Source organism: Cyprinodon variegatus, unplaced genomic scaffold, assembly GCF_000732505.1.
Source record: "Cyprinodon variegatus isolate N-32 unplaced genomic scaffold, C_variegatus-1.0 Scaffold38, whole genome shotgun sequence".
In the NCBI taxonomy this organism is placed as follows: domain Eukaryota; kingdom Metazoa; phylum Chordata; class Actinopteri; order Cyprinodontiformes; family Cyprinodontidae; genus Cyprinodon; species Cyprinodon variegatus.
In genome coordinates this window covers 784217-801374 of record NW_015150491.1, presented here as the reverse complement: position 1 = coordinate 801374, position 17158 = coordinate 784217, and the positions used below count along the sequence as shown (strand labels likewise).

General features: G+C 39.1%; 2 protein-coding genes across 4 annotated transcripts in view; both read right to left on the bottom strand.

Moving 5' to 3' along the window:
- LOC107081492 (XK-related protein 5-like) overlaps positions 1–1282 on the bottom strand; it is a 4954-nt gene extending 3672 nt beyond the window's left edge. The window contains exons 1-2 of one of the 2 annotated variants that reach the window (XM_015369667.1): positions 1063–1282; positions 1–161 (exon numbers count right to left, since the gene is read on the bottom strand). The exon at positions 1–161 is cut by the window's left edge and continues 1 nt beyond it. In XM_015369667.1, the coding sequence (XP_015225153.1) occupies positions 1–161; positions 1063–1198 (297 nt within the window). In that variant the 5' untranslated portion in view covers positions 1199–1282. The remainder of the gene's footprint in view (positions 162–1062) is intronic. The other variant, XM_015369660.1, reaches the window with a different exon arrangement.
- A 3181-nt stretch (positions 1283–4463) lies between these two features.
- Positions 4464–12236, bottom strand: LOC107081272 (PR domain zinc finger protein 1-like). Of its 2 annotated transcripts, none has more exons than XM_015369473.1 (7): positions 12088–12236; positions 10543–10797; positions 8685–8804; positions 7483–7735; positions 5655–6667; positions 5420–5548; positions 4464–5299 (listed from the first exon to the last, which is right to left on the bottom strand). In XM_015369473.1, the coding sequence occupies exons 1-7, from the start codon at positions 12112–12114 to the stop codon at positions 4751–4753; spliced, it is 2346 nt and encodes a 781-aa protein (XP_015224959.1). In that variant the 5' UTR covers positions 12115–12236; the 3' UTR covers positions 4464–4750. The 2 variants fall into 2 exon arrangements, with proteins under 2 accessions (XP_015224959.1, XP_015224966.1); XM_015369480.1 differs by having other exon boundaries at positions 7570–7735.
- Between the last annotated feature and the right edge of the window lie 4922 nt (positions 12237–17158).

Below are 17158 nucleotides of genomic sequence, written 5' to 3'. Positions count from 1 at the left end.
TATGTGTATAACAGAGAGATAGCACCGCCGTTCATCCCCATCATCATAGTACCACTTCACACTTAGCAGCTGAACAGCAGTCCCAGGAAGGAAGAGGCCGAGTGTGAGGCCCGCCCATTGAGTCTCCTCATTCCAAAGGTAGAATCCAATACAGTAGATCACTGATGCATGCACAAAGACGAAAGACAAGCTGGATGCAGGATTGTGCAATTATTTTAAGAGTTAATGCAAATTACAAAATGCCAGAGTCAAGCAAGGTACATTATGCAAGAAGAATGAAGCATGCTTGTTCAGCAAAAAGATTTCTGCACTTAAAACTTTTTTTTTTCAAGTTGCATAAATTTGACAGGAACTGGGTTTTAATCTGTCTATATGATTGAACTAAATTGGACGTGTTAGGATGCATTGCTGTTTGCATATCAGGTAAACCGATGTTACTAAAGTATAATCATACTATCTGACTCCTGTTTTTGACTTTAAATAATTATTTTAATAAATGGGTGTTGCAAAAAGAAAAAAAAATAGTCTGAGCAATATGGCAGTATGGAAATCTTTATGGAAAGGTATACCTGCTGAACACTAAGTCACACTTTGTACAGATCCAGTCATATTTCTGGTATCCTGACCTTGGCTCATTGATCCGTTTTCAGGGAGAGCTGACAGATTACAGGTAGGATGAGAACTGCATCAGAGCTTAAATCTGTCTAATGTGTATATAATATATTTGCTATACATTTTAATAATAAAAATATTATTTTTTTACTGATGTTATTTATTGTGAGTGGAAAGAGTATGTGAACCTAAGTGTCTAACCGTGTGTCCAGTGAGATAAACAATGCCCAGGCTTTCTGTTAAGGCTAGTATCAGCCGTTATAGCTTTTAATTGTGTTCCCACCTGCATTCAAAGCTCCGTGACAGGAGCTGAACGCCATTTTTCCCACAAAAAGAATGTACCTGAAACCACCATGGCGCACCAAAAATGAATATTATTACTGTGGTTTTTTTGTTACTTAAACAGAAAACCCAACACAGAGCGCTATCCAAGGCTAGCTGCCCACTTACGTGCGCTCCGCTCGGCTATGATAACCAGCGCCGACACACCGAGCAGCACCGCCTGGCACCAGGCTATCCAGCAGCCGCTCCGCCTGGCCGCGGTCGGCATCCTTCGGGCAAGCGCTCCGGGAGCAGCGGGTATCATGTTACGGTTATGGAGCAAGAAAGAGCCGGGGACATGATTCTGGACATCCCTGTCTCCGGGTTCATCTGCTCCCCTTCTTCTTCTCCCGCTGCCTCCCACCCACTGTCAAAATACATGACGTCAAAGGCCGCTTTAAAGGGACATCAGTTACCGACCCACTGGGAGGACTAACTATACAGTGTTTATGGAAGGCCGTTGTATCGTTTAATTAATCCAACCCATTACATCAATTAGATATGGAAGAGGATTAGGGCCACTGAATTTTTTTTTTAAACTTAACTGATTTTTAAATTTTATCTCAGTATAATATGAGAAAAAAGTCAGAATTTTGATTTTAATTTCAGAATTCTGACTTTTTGCTTGGAATTCCGACTTTAATCTCAGATTTCTGACTTTAATCTCAGAATTCTGACTTTTTTCTCTGAATTCTGACTTAACTCTGACAGCTAACAAACATGTCAGCATAAACCTGTAGCCATGTCTGTTTTAAAGACTGATATAGCTCTCTTGTTTTTAAGCACCTTCTGCTCATCCATTAATGAAATAGTATTAAAATGAAATAGGGCACGTAAAAAGTCACCTAATTCCGTCATTTTCCACCAATGTGTTACTGGCCCTCTCAAACAACTCACATCTTTGTCAGTGAAGCTGAGTGCTCCCACATCTCTTCCTCCATAGTGCCCATCTACATTAAGATCCAAGATTCTGAGATTAAAGTCAGAATTCTGAGATTAAAGTCAGAATTCTGAGAAAAAAAGTATATCATAAACTATATATCATATCTTCATAGTCTGTGACAATGTGGGATATCAGTCAGCAAGAGGAAATTTGTGAACATTTTTCCTCAGCAGAGATTTTATTTTATTACTTCCTACTTCTGACTTCTTCTGATTACATTGTCACACAAGTATCTGTACTTTCTATTCCCTACATTTTTAAAACAAGCGTTACTTGTTACTCTTGGCTTTGGTTTAATGTTTATTAATATTTATTTTAAGTCATGTGCGCCATCCAATGCAGATCATTGGCGCCATCCACATCTAGCGAAAACTAGTGTAATTGGATGAGTCATATAATGCAGACACTCATTGGTTAGCTAAATGAAATAATCAAAAACAAGCAGTTGTTCATCAAGCTGCAAATGCCAATTGTCTATGCCATGCTACAATGTCGGATTCAGAAAAAGATGTTGAAATGTCTGAAATGAGAGTGTATCGGGAGATGGAGACCAACAGGACCTCCCTCATCCTTGGCCCATCTCAAAGAATTTTTCGAAATAGTTTAAAAAAAATTAAGCTTTAAAATTCATTTAGTGGCGTCTGGCTGTTTTTTTTTTAAAGGTTACTTTATACTTTTATACTTTGAGTGTTTTTCTATGCCCATACTTTTTCACTTTTACTCAAGTAAAGAGGTCAAGTTGATACTTCAACTTTTACCAGAGGTTTTTTAAACTGCAATATTTATACTTCTACTTAAGTAACAAATGTGTGTCCTTTTGACACCAATGGTCCTGAGAATAGTTGTATTTGCAAAATAGCAACCCTCTGACCAATGAGCGCAACTGACCGTGACATAGTAAGTGCGACAGAAAGCTGGCGGTGGAGTGTACAGTAAGCAAACAGCCTGTGGGTAAAACGGCGAATACGTCCTTCTTAAAAATGAATGAGCGTAGAGCCTCTTCCTGCTCATGTTTCAACGAAAACCCCAAATCTAATCCTTCCAAAACTGATTCCAAAGCTGAGTCAAACAAGAACTGTTCAATAGTTGTTGCCATCTTCCTTGTTGTGCTATCTTGAGCGTCGTGCAGCTTTGTCGTCACGCCCTCAAAACCCCGCCCACTTTGCATCTAGAAATTCAAAACACATCTTTGCCTTGTGATTGGCCCGCCAGTTCTAGGGCCTGCGGCATTGATCAAGGCTAGACCAACTCGCAGGCAAAAATGATTTTGGTCGCTGGCGGGTGGGGCTAGTTTACTAGGCTAGGTCACACCACTTTTAGCCACATACCAGTGGTGGTTCCCATGTTGTCCCTAATTGACCCACCATCTAAGGCAGCAACAGTTCACACAAAAATTTGCAAACAATAACAAACAATAAGAGAAGGCTTCTTGTTCTGCTAAATAATGTTTTCCTATATATTTATGAGAGTGGCCAAATGTATTTCCAACCCTTGCTATTTATAAATATAGTCATGTACTATGCCAGCTGTCATTATGAAATGTCAATCATCAACGTGAAGCTATTTTGCTTCCAGCTGTGGTAAAGGCAAAAAATGAACCATAATTAAACAATCGTTTGCCTCTGAACTCATTAAATTAATCTAAAATCAAGGACTATATTAGTTAAATAGATAGCACACAGTAGTGTATTCTAGAAGCATCATTTTAAGCATAAATAAAATTGGTTTTGGACAAGATAAAGAATGCTGATAGGAAGCTTTTGGAGTACCTCGGCCTTCTTTGAACTTTAAATCTCTGAACTATGCCTAAAATGCATGACATTTCAACTATGTGTTAAAAACAAGCATAAATAACTTAATAAGCCTTATGACCTTTTGAAGTAATCCTCTCTATATTGTTTTTGGTTTACACTTTCTTGGCCCCAAAAGCACAATTCTAGTTTTAAAACTTTTTCTTGCACACATACTGTACATTAATGCGTTTCTTAATTTGACAGCTTTATAAGTAATGGTGCATATAACAGAAATGAACATAAAGGCAATATCAATATAAAATAAACACTTACACTACACAACACTATACTGTAGTGCTAATAAATTTGGACATATTCCAGAAATCTATTGCATAATGTAGATTTCGAAATGTAGGTTAAATTAACTTATTCTGAAAGACTGACTCTCTGCTTAGAGATTGTATAAGGTATGAATGTTGTTTAACAGTCCATCTTTTGGGTAAAACATCTGTTCATTGTTAAAGTTATGGTATATAAATTCAAGTTTTTTTTTTTTCAGACTACTGAGGTGATACTTACTGGTTAATATCCAGAGACACATAACAGGATGTTTACCTCTGTCTGACTCCCCACATCAGCCGAGTACACTCACACAAATGCAAGCATGTATACCATGCAAGAACAATTGAGGTTTCCTCTGTGTCGTCATTTCAGCACTTAGCTCACTTAAACTATACAGAGTCATGCTTATACAGTCATTTTCAGTTTAATCGTGCAACAAATAATACCAGCATGTGCGAACAAACAGGAACACTCAATCTTACTCAGTGAAGCCACAAATGAAGGTAGGTTTAGGCAATAATTTATTACTGTATGCAAATGTTTAAAAATATTCAACAAAATATAGCAAGTATCCACTTTGATACATATTAGTTTCAAATTGGTAAAATAATAAATTATACACACATAAGGAAAATAAATCACTGAAGTATTTGGTCATTTTGGCAATGTTTAGACTAGCCATGCACTCAAATCTTTGTAGACTTAATAGGCAATGTGTGATTTAGAAAAGGCTTTACTTCAAACAGTAACAGACAGCTGCTGAGCTGGGTTCTAATGATTATTTGGTTGGAATAGCAGGTCACTCTCTGAAATGCATCCTTGCTCCAGCTTCACGCTTGTCGGTCATAAAACTATGTGACTGAGACAGCGCATCTGAGCACTGGTACACTCCGTTGCCGATGTTCAGCTCAGTCTTCACTTTGACAGCATCCTGGAAGCTTAAGATGTTATTTTCTATCTTTTGTATGAGGTCAATGACATTCCCTTTGTTTGTTTCTGTGTCAGTGGCCATAACATCGAGCTGCTCTGCTGCCTCACTCATGTCGAACCTCTCTATCTCAGAGTTGACTCGTTGTAGCTCCTCAGGTGACAGCCTACGGGATGCTGAGGGGGACAGGGGGCAGAAGCCTTGGAGGTGGACCTGTAGGCTGCAGTGGTGAAGATAAGTAGAGGGGCAGCGAGGACATCGGTGGGTCCCTTCCCCTGTGTGCAACCGTTTGTGAAGTTTGAGGTGGATATATTGAGTAAATCGGGCTGGGCAGAGCTTGCACTGGTAAGGCCTCTCACCTGAGTGCAACCGTTGGTGGGTCTTAAGGTTGCTAGTGCTGCTAAATCGCTTATGGCACACCTGAAAACAAAGCATTGTAATTTTAGTAAATGTAGTCCTTGGTCAGTTAGCATTATAGCAAAAACCCTTAGCTCTATCAATCAGAACTTAAAATTTATACTTTCTAGGTTATTCTCTTACCTTGCACTCATGAGGCTTCTCTCCTGTGTGAACTAGGTAATGTTTTTGCAAGTGTGCCAGCTGAGTAAAGTTCTTGTTACAGGTCTGACACTTAAACGGACGCTCCCCATTGTGAACTCTTAGATGAACCTGAAAAAAGTAGGTGAGATCGATATTTATAGTTTCAGATTGTATCTTCGGTCAAAACACACTTTGGTCAATCAATTATGTTTCTAGGAAGATGAAGGGTACTTACCTTGAGATTGGACAGCTGCCCGAAGACCTTTCCACAGATGTTGCATTCATAACGAATTTTTCCATTTTGCCTTTTAAGTGGGTAAGAAAGGGTCTTGTAGCCAATGATTGACCCTTCTTTCTTTTGCCGTCTAAGATCCAGTGCATCTTCAGTATTGCCCTGATTGGCAGAGGTAGGTCTGGAAGGAAGGTAGTTTGAGGAGGCAGCAGTACCGACAGGGGGTGAACATTCCCGAGGTGCAAAAGGATTTTCTTTACAGAGTTTAAAGTCAACGGGAGAAGAGCTGGCCTTACTAGACACACTGAGGTCTGTGTAGACGTTTGTGCAAGCAGAGTGTTTGACATCACTGAGGTCACTGGAAGTTTTCTTGAGGTAGTTTGCCTTTTTTGAGTAGAGGTCATTGTTACCTTTGTGCTCACTACTTTGTGAAAGAATGAGTTCCTGTTTGCAATTTGATGATGCAAGTGATAAGTCTTTGGATCCACTACCTGAAGGATGTAGGAAGTGTGCATAGCTGTTGAAAGGCATGAAATCTGATGAATTTGTCAAGTGTGGTTTTAGTCTTTCACTGTAGAATGGTAATGTATGTGGCAGAAGGCCCAGTGAGTAGTGTGGCACTAGGTAAGAACTGTGTCTAAGATTGGAGAGAATCTCACTCGGCACACATGGTCCTTGGTGAGGTTCAGTTTTGCCAGGATCTTGAGTGTGTTGCAGGGCAATATGCAAACCAGTTGGAAAGGGACTACTTATCTCTGGCCTTTTGGCTGTAGCAGTGCCATACGGTGCCAAAGGTGGCAAAGGGAGATATCCGTAGTTATATCCAGATTCCAAGTTGGCCTGTATTGGATATACAACGCTCGGACACGAGGGAAAAATTGAGACACCTGTCTGAAACACCTGACAGTCCTGGTTTCTGAGACAGATAGACTTAGGTTTGAGAGGTTCATCTCTGAGAATCTCAGAAACAGTGTGTCCTCGTTTTCCTTTTGTCCTCTCATGAGCCTGGATTTGCTCTGTTAAACAGATAGACAATAGAAAAATGTCATTAGAGGCAAGTACATGAATTATCTATGTTAACTTTACAACATCCCGACTGCTGTATAGCATGTAAACAAGTAATAGCCAGGAAATCTTGAGTGTCGTGCTTTTATGGCTAACTACAGACCAGACAAAGTGCTCAAAGTGGCAAACAGAGAGGGACAAAATACAGGGGTATGTTTCTGCATTTAACGTACTTTGGACACAGTTAACATTAACCCACACAGAGCAGAGGAAGCCATATCTTTTGTTTACTCCCCTCTTACCCTACCACTCCACTTCTTAACAAACAGCTAACAGTGAGTGTGATACCAATCTTTCAGCAGGTCACCTTGTCAGGAAGTCAAAGTAACCTTCTTAGGTATCTTCTTTCAAGAGCTAAATAAATAGAGGAAGTCAAGCCTGAATAACTTCACTACCTCAAGTCACAACTACTGAGGGAGCGCAAACGTATACATGCAAAATAAGGGCTAAAAGAACTTAAAATCCTGAAAATGTTCTCATTTTACTTAGGCTCTGCCTCTTTAGACAATCCCCTCTCTGTTTTCAGGACTCTTCTATCACCTTTTTTGTTCTGCTTTAACAAAGGGAACATGGGTGTGACTGAGCAACTTTTTTTAACACCCATACAAAGACCTTGTCAGCTGGTCAGCTGTTTGACAGCAAGCCCTTTGCTATGACAGGCCAACCCTGATATGTGTCAAAGCGTAGGTGGGGGTTTGGTTTCAAATGACTTTCATGGAATTAAATTTTGTCTGACTTCCTATATTAATTCCATACAAACACCTACCATTTTTGTCAGCAGCTAATTGTTGAAGATGAGGATAGTAACAGCGCTGGGCAAATTCATGGCTGTACGAGACCAGTAGCTCCTGACCTGGCTGAAGAGGTTTAATTGTGTAAAAGAAGATGTTCAGGCCAGTCTGGCAGGCAACTAGATTCTGCTCCTCTACTGATCGTGCTGGGTTGACATAGCGCATCCAGTTGCTTTGTTCCTCATTCAAACTATCCAGGATGTGATGAATTTGCCCATCTGAGAAAACCTTTAGCACAGAAAACAATGAAAAATGTAAGGTAGTTCTGGTAATCAAGAAACGGAAACACTTTAAGATGCACTGGATCTGAAATCATGATGTCAGACTTTCCTCGTCTCAGTCTTATGGTAAGTATTGTATTTTTGTTCAGCTGTATACATAGCTTAGGACTGGCTGTGGTGTTGTCAGTCATTTAAAGCAACACTGAATAATACAGTTTCTGCATGACTGGATTATAGTATGATATCTTGCTTACTTCCACTATGAGCTCCCACAGTTGAAGAAAAGTTATTCTTTATAGCCCTTCCAAATCTCAAGTTTTTCTGCTGTCTAAAGCTATGAAGCAGTGCTCTTGATTGATTCCTTACTAACATGCAACCTCTGTTAAAAATTTTTAAAGATTTGATTAGTCTGACATTAGTTAATGTTACCGACCCTGTGGTGCTCAATTGCAGTGGTGTGTGTGAGTAATGGAATATGCTCGGGTGCTGCTGATTTGTAACATCACAGTTCTCAGGCTAAAAGCCACTTCCTTGCCTAGTCAGTGTGAGAATGTGTGAATCTGGAGAAGTGCGGACATGTGTATGGTGTATTTACTGGCAGTGATACCACTGCTGAGAGAAGCAGAGAGAGAAGAACCACTGCGTCATTGAAACCAAACAGCTGTGTGTGCCTATGTATGTGTGACTTCAGACAACCAAGTTGAATACTGGCAGTCAGTCAGTTTTGCATATGTGGCACACACACACGTTATTCTCCATCTAAAGCAATACCAGCGTCTTGGCAAGCAAACTTTTACAGGATGCCGGTCCTTGACCACAACTGCAAACCTGTGCAACGCCACTGCTATAGAAACACCTCTGGCTGAAGCTGCAGGATGTGAACTGTTCTGAAATGTACATTTTTGAATTTCACATTAATGCACCTAAATCCAAACCCTCATATGTAGTTTACTTACCGTCCAGAAGTAGCGACTGTCTGCATCTTTAGGCAATGTTTTACTGGTGTAGCTTTTGCCAACGAAAGGGCCAAAACGGCTTCCCTTTGGAATAAACTCTTTACTGGTCACCCCAAGCACCTGTTCCACAAGAAGGATAAAGAGACGTTAAAGTCTTGCAAAAACTGATTTTTTAAATGTTGCATTGCACATCCAGCTTCTCTGAGGTTAAATAAAAAGAAAGTTTTTTTTGTAAAACTATTGTTTGCTTTATATATTTGTTTGTTCATTACACAAATATATATTGCCAGATTATCAAAGTTTCTCAGAGAGCGCATCAAAAAAATCAAGAAGTCACAAAGAACCCAAATTGTTACTAAAGCTCTTTGGTTCTCAATTTCTTGCTTGCTTTCAGTTTAGAGTTTATGATTCAATCATAAGAAAGAAACCAGGGAAATATGATTCAAAGAGAGAGTCTGTAGACCAAAACCACAACTGACCAAAGAAGACAGAAAATGCTGTCAGACTTTTTGCCAGGAAGCATCCAGTCCCTAAGATTGCTGTAAAATATCATGTGGCTTGACTAGAAATGAGTCAAATTATTTTGTGTACATCCAGTTACATCTTCTGTACCAATAACTGCCTTTTAAAAAATAAGGATACTGCATCTATAAGGGGATAATACCTTTTCAAATAGTGTTCAGTTGTTTTAAATAGCATTTGTCTATAATTATTTTAAATTATAATTTAAAAACTTTTTTGAATCAAATTTGTTTATGGTCTTTTTCTCTGCAATAAATATCTGAAACATGTGGTGAAATAGCAAAAAATAAATAAGTCTTATTTTCACAAGACTCTCCAAGTCTCATTTTTGCAAATTAAAAAATAATCTGGTGACAAACTTTCCACTGTGGAAAATAATGTGGCACAGTTTTGTTTTTATTCCCCCCAAATATAATGAATATTTAACAAGCCGGACAACTGAGTTTTCTTTAGTTTCTCCATCACATTAAATTTTTACCACTGATGTTGTTCTCTGACCTCTAGGTGTGAAACTCACTCCTCTGTCTCAAGCCTTCAGGCTACAGACGGAAGGATAAGGTGTCATGGTCACACCCGGACTGGTGAACGTCACCAGGTAACATTTTGTTAAAGCTAAAGCATAAAAGCCATGGTCATGAATTCCTTAATACATATTAAGTGGCAATCATATTGTGTATGTTGCTGGATGAAATAAATATCTGGATGATCTATATAGTTTTGTCATTAATTAATTATCATGGTATGCTTGTGATGTAGATAATTGGTTTTCTATGCTAAAATATTCAGACAATATTTGTCAAAGGGTCAAAAGAGTGAGGCAGATATTTAACCACAGACAAAGTCTATTTCTTCTGACTGCATTTGATAAAATCTCTCAACTAGGTCAAGCCACACAACTTTTGATTTGCCTGACTTTTATTGACCAACCTAGACACAAACTTTTGTCAATTCAAAGGATTATTTAAAGTAGCGTATATCACATGGGTCTCCATGAGTCAGCTTTACTTTAAGGTCTAATTTTCCGCTGGAACAAAGGGATCAGAATCTGTTAGCTACTAATCAGAGTGTCCTCTGTCTGAGTGCCTAGGGGCTTGGCTATTGTCTCTCTTTTTGCCTCGGCACACAGGCAGGAGAGAGGAAAGGCTCAAATTAGACAACAACATGTCAAGTACATCCCGCCTGAGGATGGATGAGTGGACGGAAGGAAGTTGGAGTGACGCAAATAAGGTCTATAAAAACAAAAACAACTTCTGCTTTTTTGCACAGATGTTTTCGGATTTGAGAATTTTTACAGTATAATTCAAATTATGGTGTGAAATTTGGAGGAAAATCTTACCTCTCTAGAGTTGTGGCTGCGTTTCAAGGTGAGGTTTCTGGGTAAGGATCTCTCAGCTCTTGTCTTGCCATGGCTTTTGGACTCTTCATCAATAAGCTGGTCATTCACAATGTAAGTGCACTTCTCCTCAAAATCAGACTCGCTCCATAATCTCATATCTTCCTGTGTATCTGTCAAAGCTACAGTGGTGGCTCCTATGCTCTGCGGTGACCTCTCTGAGGCTAACATGTCTGTGGTGCATTCAGAAGAGGAGGCCTAGAGAAGAAGAAAGGGCAAAAATGTCTTGGTGAATGGTTATCAGACCAGATCAAAAACATGCTGGCTGTTGGATAGCGGAGATGACAGAGACATTTTTCAGCTACCACAAATGCTGCAGGTTCTATTTGAAAACAAAAATGGGTTGCCTTGGCAACAAGTCCAACTGGCATCAACACTCACATTTAAACCTTTAAGGAAAGAATAAATCATCGTCTTTTTATTTAAGTATTTAAGAGAAAAATAACAGCTGTAAGATAAAAAGTCAAGTTTTGAACTGACCTTAAAGCAGTTTCAGAAGTGTAAAATGAGATATACCATAGACGAGGCAGTTGCAGTTCCGAGATTTACTTTCCTATCTGCTACTACCGGACAAACAAACTTCAAAGTTGAATGAGCCCCGCCGGCCCCACTGTCCCATACGTCCTGTGACTCTGAATCACCACCCCAAGGCTACAATTCAGGTTTCTTTAGCACGTCAGCCCCGAAGCAAGACCACTTTCACAAGGAAACAAGCACTCCCAGTGAATCAACACGACTTCCTCTGAACTAACTTGGCCAGTCCTGATATCTTGTCTTTCTCTTTCTATTTGATTGCATCTTTCTTTTGAACAAGATGTGATCAACTGGCTCAGCCCACACTAAAGAACACACCCTTTGTGACAGGATGACATAAAGTGTAAAAAAAATGATGAAAGATTTATGATTAAAAATAAAAGCACACAGCTTTTGCTTATTACCCTCCTCTCTTGGCTGCCCAGATAGTGATTGATAAGCAGTAATATTGGTAAGCAGTCGTATGACACATGTTCTCCCCTGATAAGAGACTAAATTTAATGCACAGCCTAAACTTTATGGAAGACTTAATGCTTAACATGGAGCCCGAAAATCTAAAATACACATTTACTGTCGGTGAGAAGAAAAAAAAATGAATGATGCAAAAAAAAAGTGCAGAGAGATGAGATTTATGGCGGACATTTCAGCCTTTTTTTCTCTGAAGTATGTCACCACAGCTGACTCGGAATGACTGTCACTAGTGTGACAACTCACTTTGAAACCATTCAACCTAGTGACACAGCAGAAAATATATTCTGAAAATCAAGATATGAGTCAAGAGCTTTATCAGCCGGTATCAGTTTGAGTCTAGAAAGCACAATTAAACTCTGTCAAACACCTTACTGAGAGACGGAGATACCTCTATCAGTTACAGAAAATGTCTAAAATAGAAAGTAAACTAGTAGACATTATTTCATATATATATCCCTTATTTTATGAATGCTGCAGATTTACCTTAAAGCCTTGAGAGGAGCCACACATATGGCAGGCTGTCTGTTCTCCTTCCTTGAGGTTGAGTTTCTCTTCTCCGCCTCTCCTCTCTCAGGTCTCTCACACAACCACAACGTACCTGACGCTGCTGACTGGCTGAAGCGTGACTGACTTCACAGCGTAGCACTAGAGTCTAAAGGAGTTAAAGGTGTGCTTCTGAAAGTGTACCAGAGAAATACACTCCCTTTTCTTACCTCTCCTCCCCCTTTTTTTTTTTTTTACCCCATGATGACTCCTCCTTGGAATGGTTGCGTGTGTGTCTGTGTTTGTGTGTGTCATTGTGTTGTCCTGAGGCATGAGGTTTTCTCTAAGGGGGATTTGCTGGCTGTCACACGGTTATGTCCGGATCACACAGATGCATCTTCATTTTCTGAAAATTGCCCTCTCTGTTTTTGGGTTAAATAAAGGCCTGTTGAGATTTTAAAACTACAAGCAATGATGTGTTTCTGGGAGATATTGCTTTGCAGGCTGTATTTGTTGATGTAAAAAACTCTTCACTTTTTTTTTTTATTATTCTTTTTGCTCTTTTAGAAGTGATGTAGATTAACAGGTTATCAGAAATCCTTTTTCAGCTGTTTTTCAGTTTTAATTGGTTTATTCATTATTTTCAATAGTATGTGTGTTTGATAAACCACTGATGTTTTTTTTTTATCTCCAATTAGAAATTCTGATAGTTAAAAAAAAAAAATTTGTTATTTAAAAAATATATATATATGTATATGTTTGATCCAACAAAACAAATCTACATTGACTGTACTTATATACTGTAGCACCTTTTCAAGTCAGGGGACTCCAAAATGCTTTACAATACATTTACATTTAGTCATTCCCCCGTTGGCACAGTTATGTTGACAGGCTACATTTCAGCCACAGCTGCACTGTGGCATACTGACAGAAGTAAGTTGTTCATAAAGGACCTGGACCCTCTGACCAACGTCACAAACGTTTGAATCTAGCCGTGGCCCTTTTGAGTATCTGCTCTGGTAACCTGTGGGTCAAAGATGCCATCCGTATGTTTTGCCATTGAGTTTCAAAACAATTCAGGAGAGTTGGCCTAGGCTGTTGCAAACTGGATTTGTCTTGAAAAAATGTTCTTCCAAAAAATACCCACAGGCTGCATATCGGCACAGGCAGTAGCACTGTTGCCTTGCAGGAAGAAGGTTCTCTGTTTCATTCCTGGCCCCAGGTCTTTCTGCATGGAGTTTGCCTGTTCTCTCTGTGCATGCATGGGTTCTCTTAGGGTACTCCAGCTTCCTCCCACAGTCCAAAAACATGACTGTTATCTTAATTGGCTTCTCTAAATGGTCCTTAGGTGTGGGTGCGTGTGTGCATGGCTGTGTGTCATTGTGTGTCTCTGTGTTGCCCTGCAACAGACTGTTGATCTGTCCAGGGTGTACCCCTCCTCTCGCCCGTACACTGCCGGAGATAGGCCGCAACCCTGACTAAGTGGGATAAAATGGATGGATGGATAGATTACACTGATTAGACTCTTTGGTGAAAGAAGTACATTTGATATTTGTATCGAAAGATTTTGCTACAGACATTATAGCTGTGTTTAGCTGTTTAATTAGAGTATGCTTAAAGATCAGCAGAACGCGACTTACCTTAGCTTTACATACGAATAAATATCTTCTTGTTTTTCAGATGCCATATTTTTGGGTTAACCCAGCCAGCTGTGAAATACTGATTGGCATATGTACCTTTAAAAGCTTTCAGACTTTCACCAGTGTGTGATGACGGGGTGTATAAGATATTCATATCAGTCGGGAAAGGAAAAATCTGTAGGGACTTCATATGGATCTGATCCAATAACAATGTCCTAAAAGCTCACATGAATTTAAATGAGAATGATTTGTCCTGGTCAGAGGGGAAGCACCTCAGCGCTAAGTGTTCGGTACTCAAAATAGTGGTCTTAAAATAGAATTCGTCATGATGTCACACGTCTGAAAGGTATCTCTAGGCAACTGACATAGCTGAGGTTACAGTTTCAGGTCAAAGGCCTACACCTCATGCTATAGTCACCCTTAAATGTAGATTTTAGGGCATTTGTCACCAGCTGTCTATCACAAGACTCACTTTGATTGTGATGCAGGAAACAAGGATTCAAATCCCAGTTATAAGTGGCATATACTTTCTAAGTCTAGCAAGCAAATCAGAATGACCTTATGTGGTGAGATACATGCAAGACTTCAATCACTAAGTCAAACACTGGGTGTAAAATCAAAGAAGATGTGTTCATTAAAGTAATAATTCAAGCTTCTTTGTTTCTTTGTCTTTTCCCCACTGTGCAAAATGTAAAGTTCGGTGCACATTGGATTATGGTGTGGAGCTATTTTTTAGATGTTGGTTATGTGAACCCTTAGTTCTTTAAAAAAAAAAAAAAAAACTTTTTGTGCATAAACATGAACAGATATTCAAAGCAATTAATCCTGATTCAAGTTTCAGATTTCACAAGTAATCTTCTGGAGAAATGGTCAAAGATTCCTACAATTCAAAGACGATTCTAAAACTCACAGACAGCTTAATGAGAGCAGTTGAGAGCTGCTTTAGTTGGAACGGATGGACCAACAATGTATTAATGTAGATTCTCACTTATGCAGGGCAAGTAGTGATAGTTCCCTGCTGACCAGGAACTCTGTATGTTTTGATCTGTACTTCCTGGTTATCTGTAATCTGACTTTCAACTATAGCTTCTTCCCGCCCAGCTCTGGTTGGCAGCCAGCCACCTGACGAATCATCTGAAGTTCTCCAACCTGTCATCCACGCGCTTGACACGCGACATACTGTAACAAACTGACTGTCTGTTTCCTTTTTTCCTTTCATGAGTGCCCTCACCGTGTGCATTATTCTCATTTACTTTCTCCCCCTGTAGAAACATTCATATCACAGGATTGTATTCCTCGCACACACACGTCTTTGTTTTCACACCGTTTTGTCCTTCCTTTCAGGCTTCCTGTCCCATTCACCACACCTGACCAAACTACTAATTATGCCTGCTGACAAGAGCGACCATGTAATTTAAAATCCACTTCTCCCTCACTGTTTGGTTGTCTCTATTCGCCTTGAGCCATTTCATTCATCACCTTCTATTCAACACTTCTCTTCTTCCCCTCCTCCTCCTCTTCCTCTCTAATACCTCTTTATCTGAGCCTTATCCCTACTCCATTTATTACTTTAAGGGCCCGTGCAGGTAACTCACATATGACAGCATGGACTGTTTCAGTTAAAGGCAGAGGCCCTGAAGAGTTTCTTTGGTCATATGAGGGCGGATGCCTTCAATGGTGGGTATGTATTCCTACCTGATTAGTTGGAAGCAAGTTTTATTTGTACATCTGAAGTTGCATTCTTAGAATGGCGGTATGTTGAATAGATCAAAGGAGGAATGAACAAGTAACAAAGAAACTTTAGAAGGAAATGCTAAATGCATTCTTGTTTATCGAAAATACAACTTGATTGGTAATTAGTCATCTAATCTAATGTTAGATCTGTAAATGGTAGTGATGTGCGGCAAAGTCCCGTACTTCTTTGTAGAGCAGTGTATGTTCTTCCGAAACCATTTCCTTGAAGTTGCTTGCTCTAAAATTTCTAATTTAAGTTTTAACTTGATATTTGTTCCTCTCCTTCACATCTAATTATCCATCTATCGCCACAATTATTGACATCCATAGAAAGGTGAGACAAACATTTTTAGATAATTCATTCATTGATTAATTTGATTTAAGGAACAATTGCGAACCTGCAATTTAAGGAACAATTGCGAACCTGCCCTAACATCCTCCACTACATTTGCAAGAGAAGTTTCAGTCCGCTTCTAGCATTAATTTATTGTGGTTCCAGTTTTTTAATATAATTATTTCTATGACTGTAGATTGTGTAAGTCAGGGTTACCCTTAGACAAAGTACTGGGGGCATGGATAATCTTGATGGCAGAACAACCTGTTTTATCCACCGAAAAGCTGAAGAGCTCAGGCATCTATTCTGATTAGAATGGCCCTTAGGTGGCTCTACTTTGGTGTTTCTGGGCACTTCTAACAAGGAGAAAATAGTAAGCCGGATATAAAATCCAGGGGAGAGACTAAACATCCAGTCCAGCCATAGAATCCCTTTGGGTCCTATGGATTGAGCTTGAGAGTCGATGGTCGATGTGTTGTGGATTTTCCTTTTGGATTTTTTTTTTATAGACATTTTAATTATATTCTAAGGGAACTAAACTAGTTTTAAACACTATGTCTATGTGTCTCAATTGGCTCCTTCATACTTGCTCCCTCTGAAAACTCGTAAGCCTTTACCCTACTATACCATCTTCCTTTAACAATCTTTAGAAGTGATTTTATAGGTTCCATTTTTTCATTTGACACACTGGAAAAACAGTCAAGAAATAAGTAAAAACAAGTTCTTAAATTAGGTGTATTAACCCTTAATTTGAGTCGGTAAATGAGATAGTTCACCAATGGAATTAATATTTTTACTCTTAGAATAAAATAATTAGATAATATGCACTTTAAATAAGACAATGCAATTGTTTTTGCTTATTTTCAATTTCATTTGTGCGTTTGGCAGTGTCTCACTTCCCTCCTCAATTCAAGAAAATGATTATTATCAGAAAAAAATGACTTATTTAGATTAAAAATTTTTTGCAGTGCATAACTTAAAAGAGTCACAATAATATTATATGACCAAAAATACCAGGTAATTTCTGCAGGTGTAGATATTGGTGAGATCTGACATATGCACTCATTTTAAAAGTTTGATTTGACCGGTAAAATGAACACTGCTTCTTTGTGTTTTTCTGTCTTTATCAAAATAAGTTTGGATTTGGTTTCAAAAGGCCATTAGTAAAAATCAAAGTTGATTTTTTACAAGAGGAATACTAACAAAAAGAGAGAGGAAAGTCGATCAACAGCAAACATATGGCACTTTAACACAGAAACCAGCTTCTACACAAACTGAGTTTCTCATGCCCTCTGTAAATGGCACATGTAGCTTTAACTCTGTAATTTCCATGCTCTGGCCTGCACCTGCCTCAGGTCATTTC

Excerpts from the sequence above, each read along its gene's own strand:
- LOC107081272 (XM_015369473.1), bottom strand. The coding sequence starts at position 12,114 with ATGTGTGGCTCCTCTCAAGGCTTTAAG. Across the intron at positions 10,798-12,087 it reads GCTCCTCTCAAGGCTTTAAG|GCCTCCTCTTCTGAATGCAC; the intron begins GTAAATCTGCAG and ends CTTCTTCTCTAG. Across the intron at positions 7,736-8,684 it reads ACAGTCGCTACTTCTGGACG|GTTTTCTCAGATGGGCAAAT; the intron begins GTAAGTAAACTA and ends TCTGTGCTAAAG.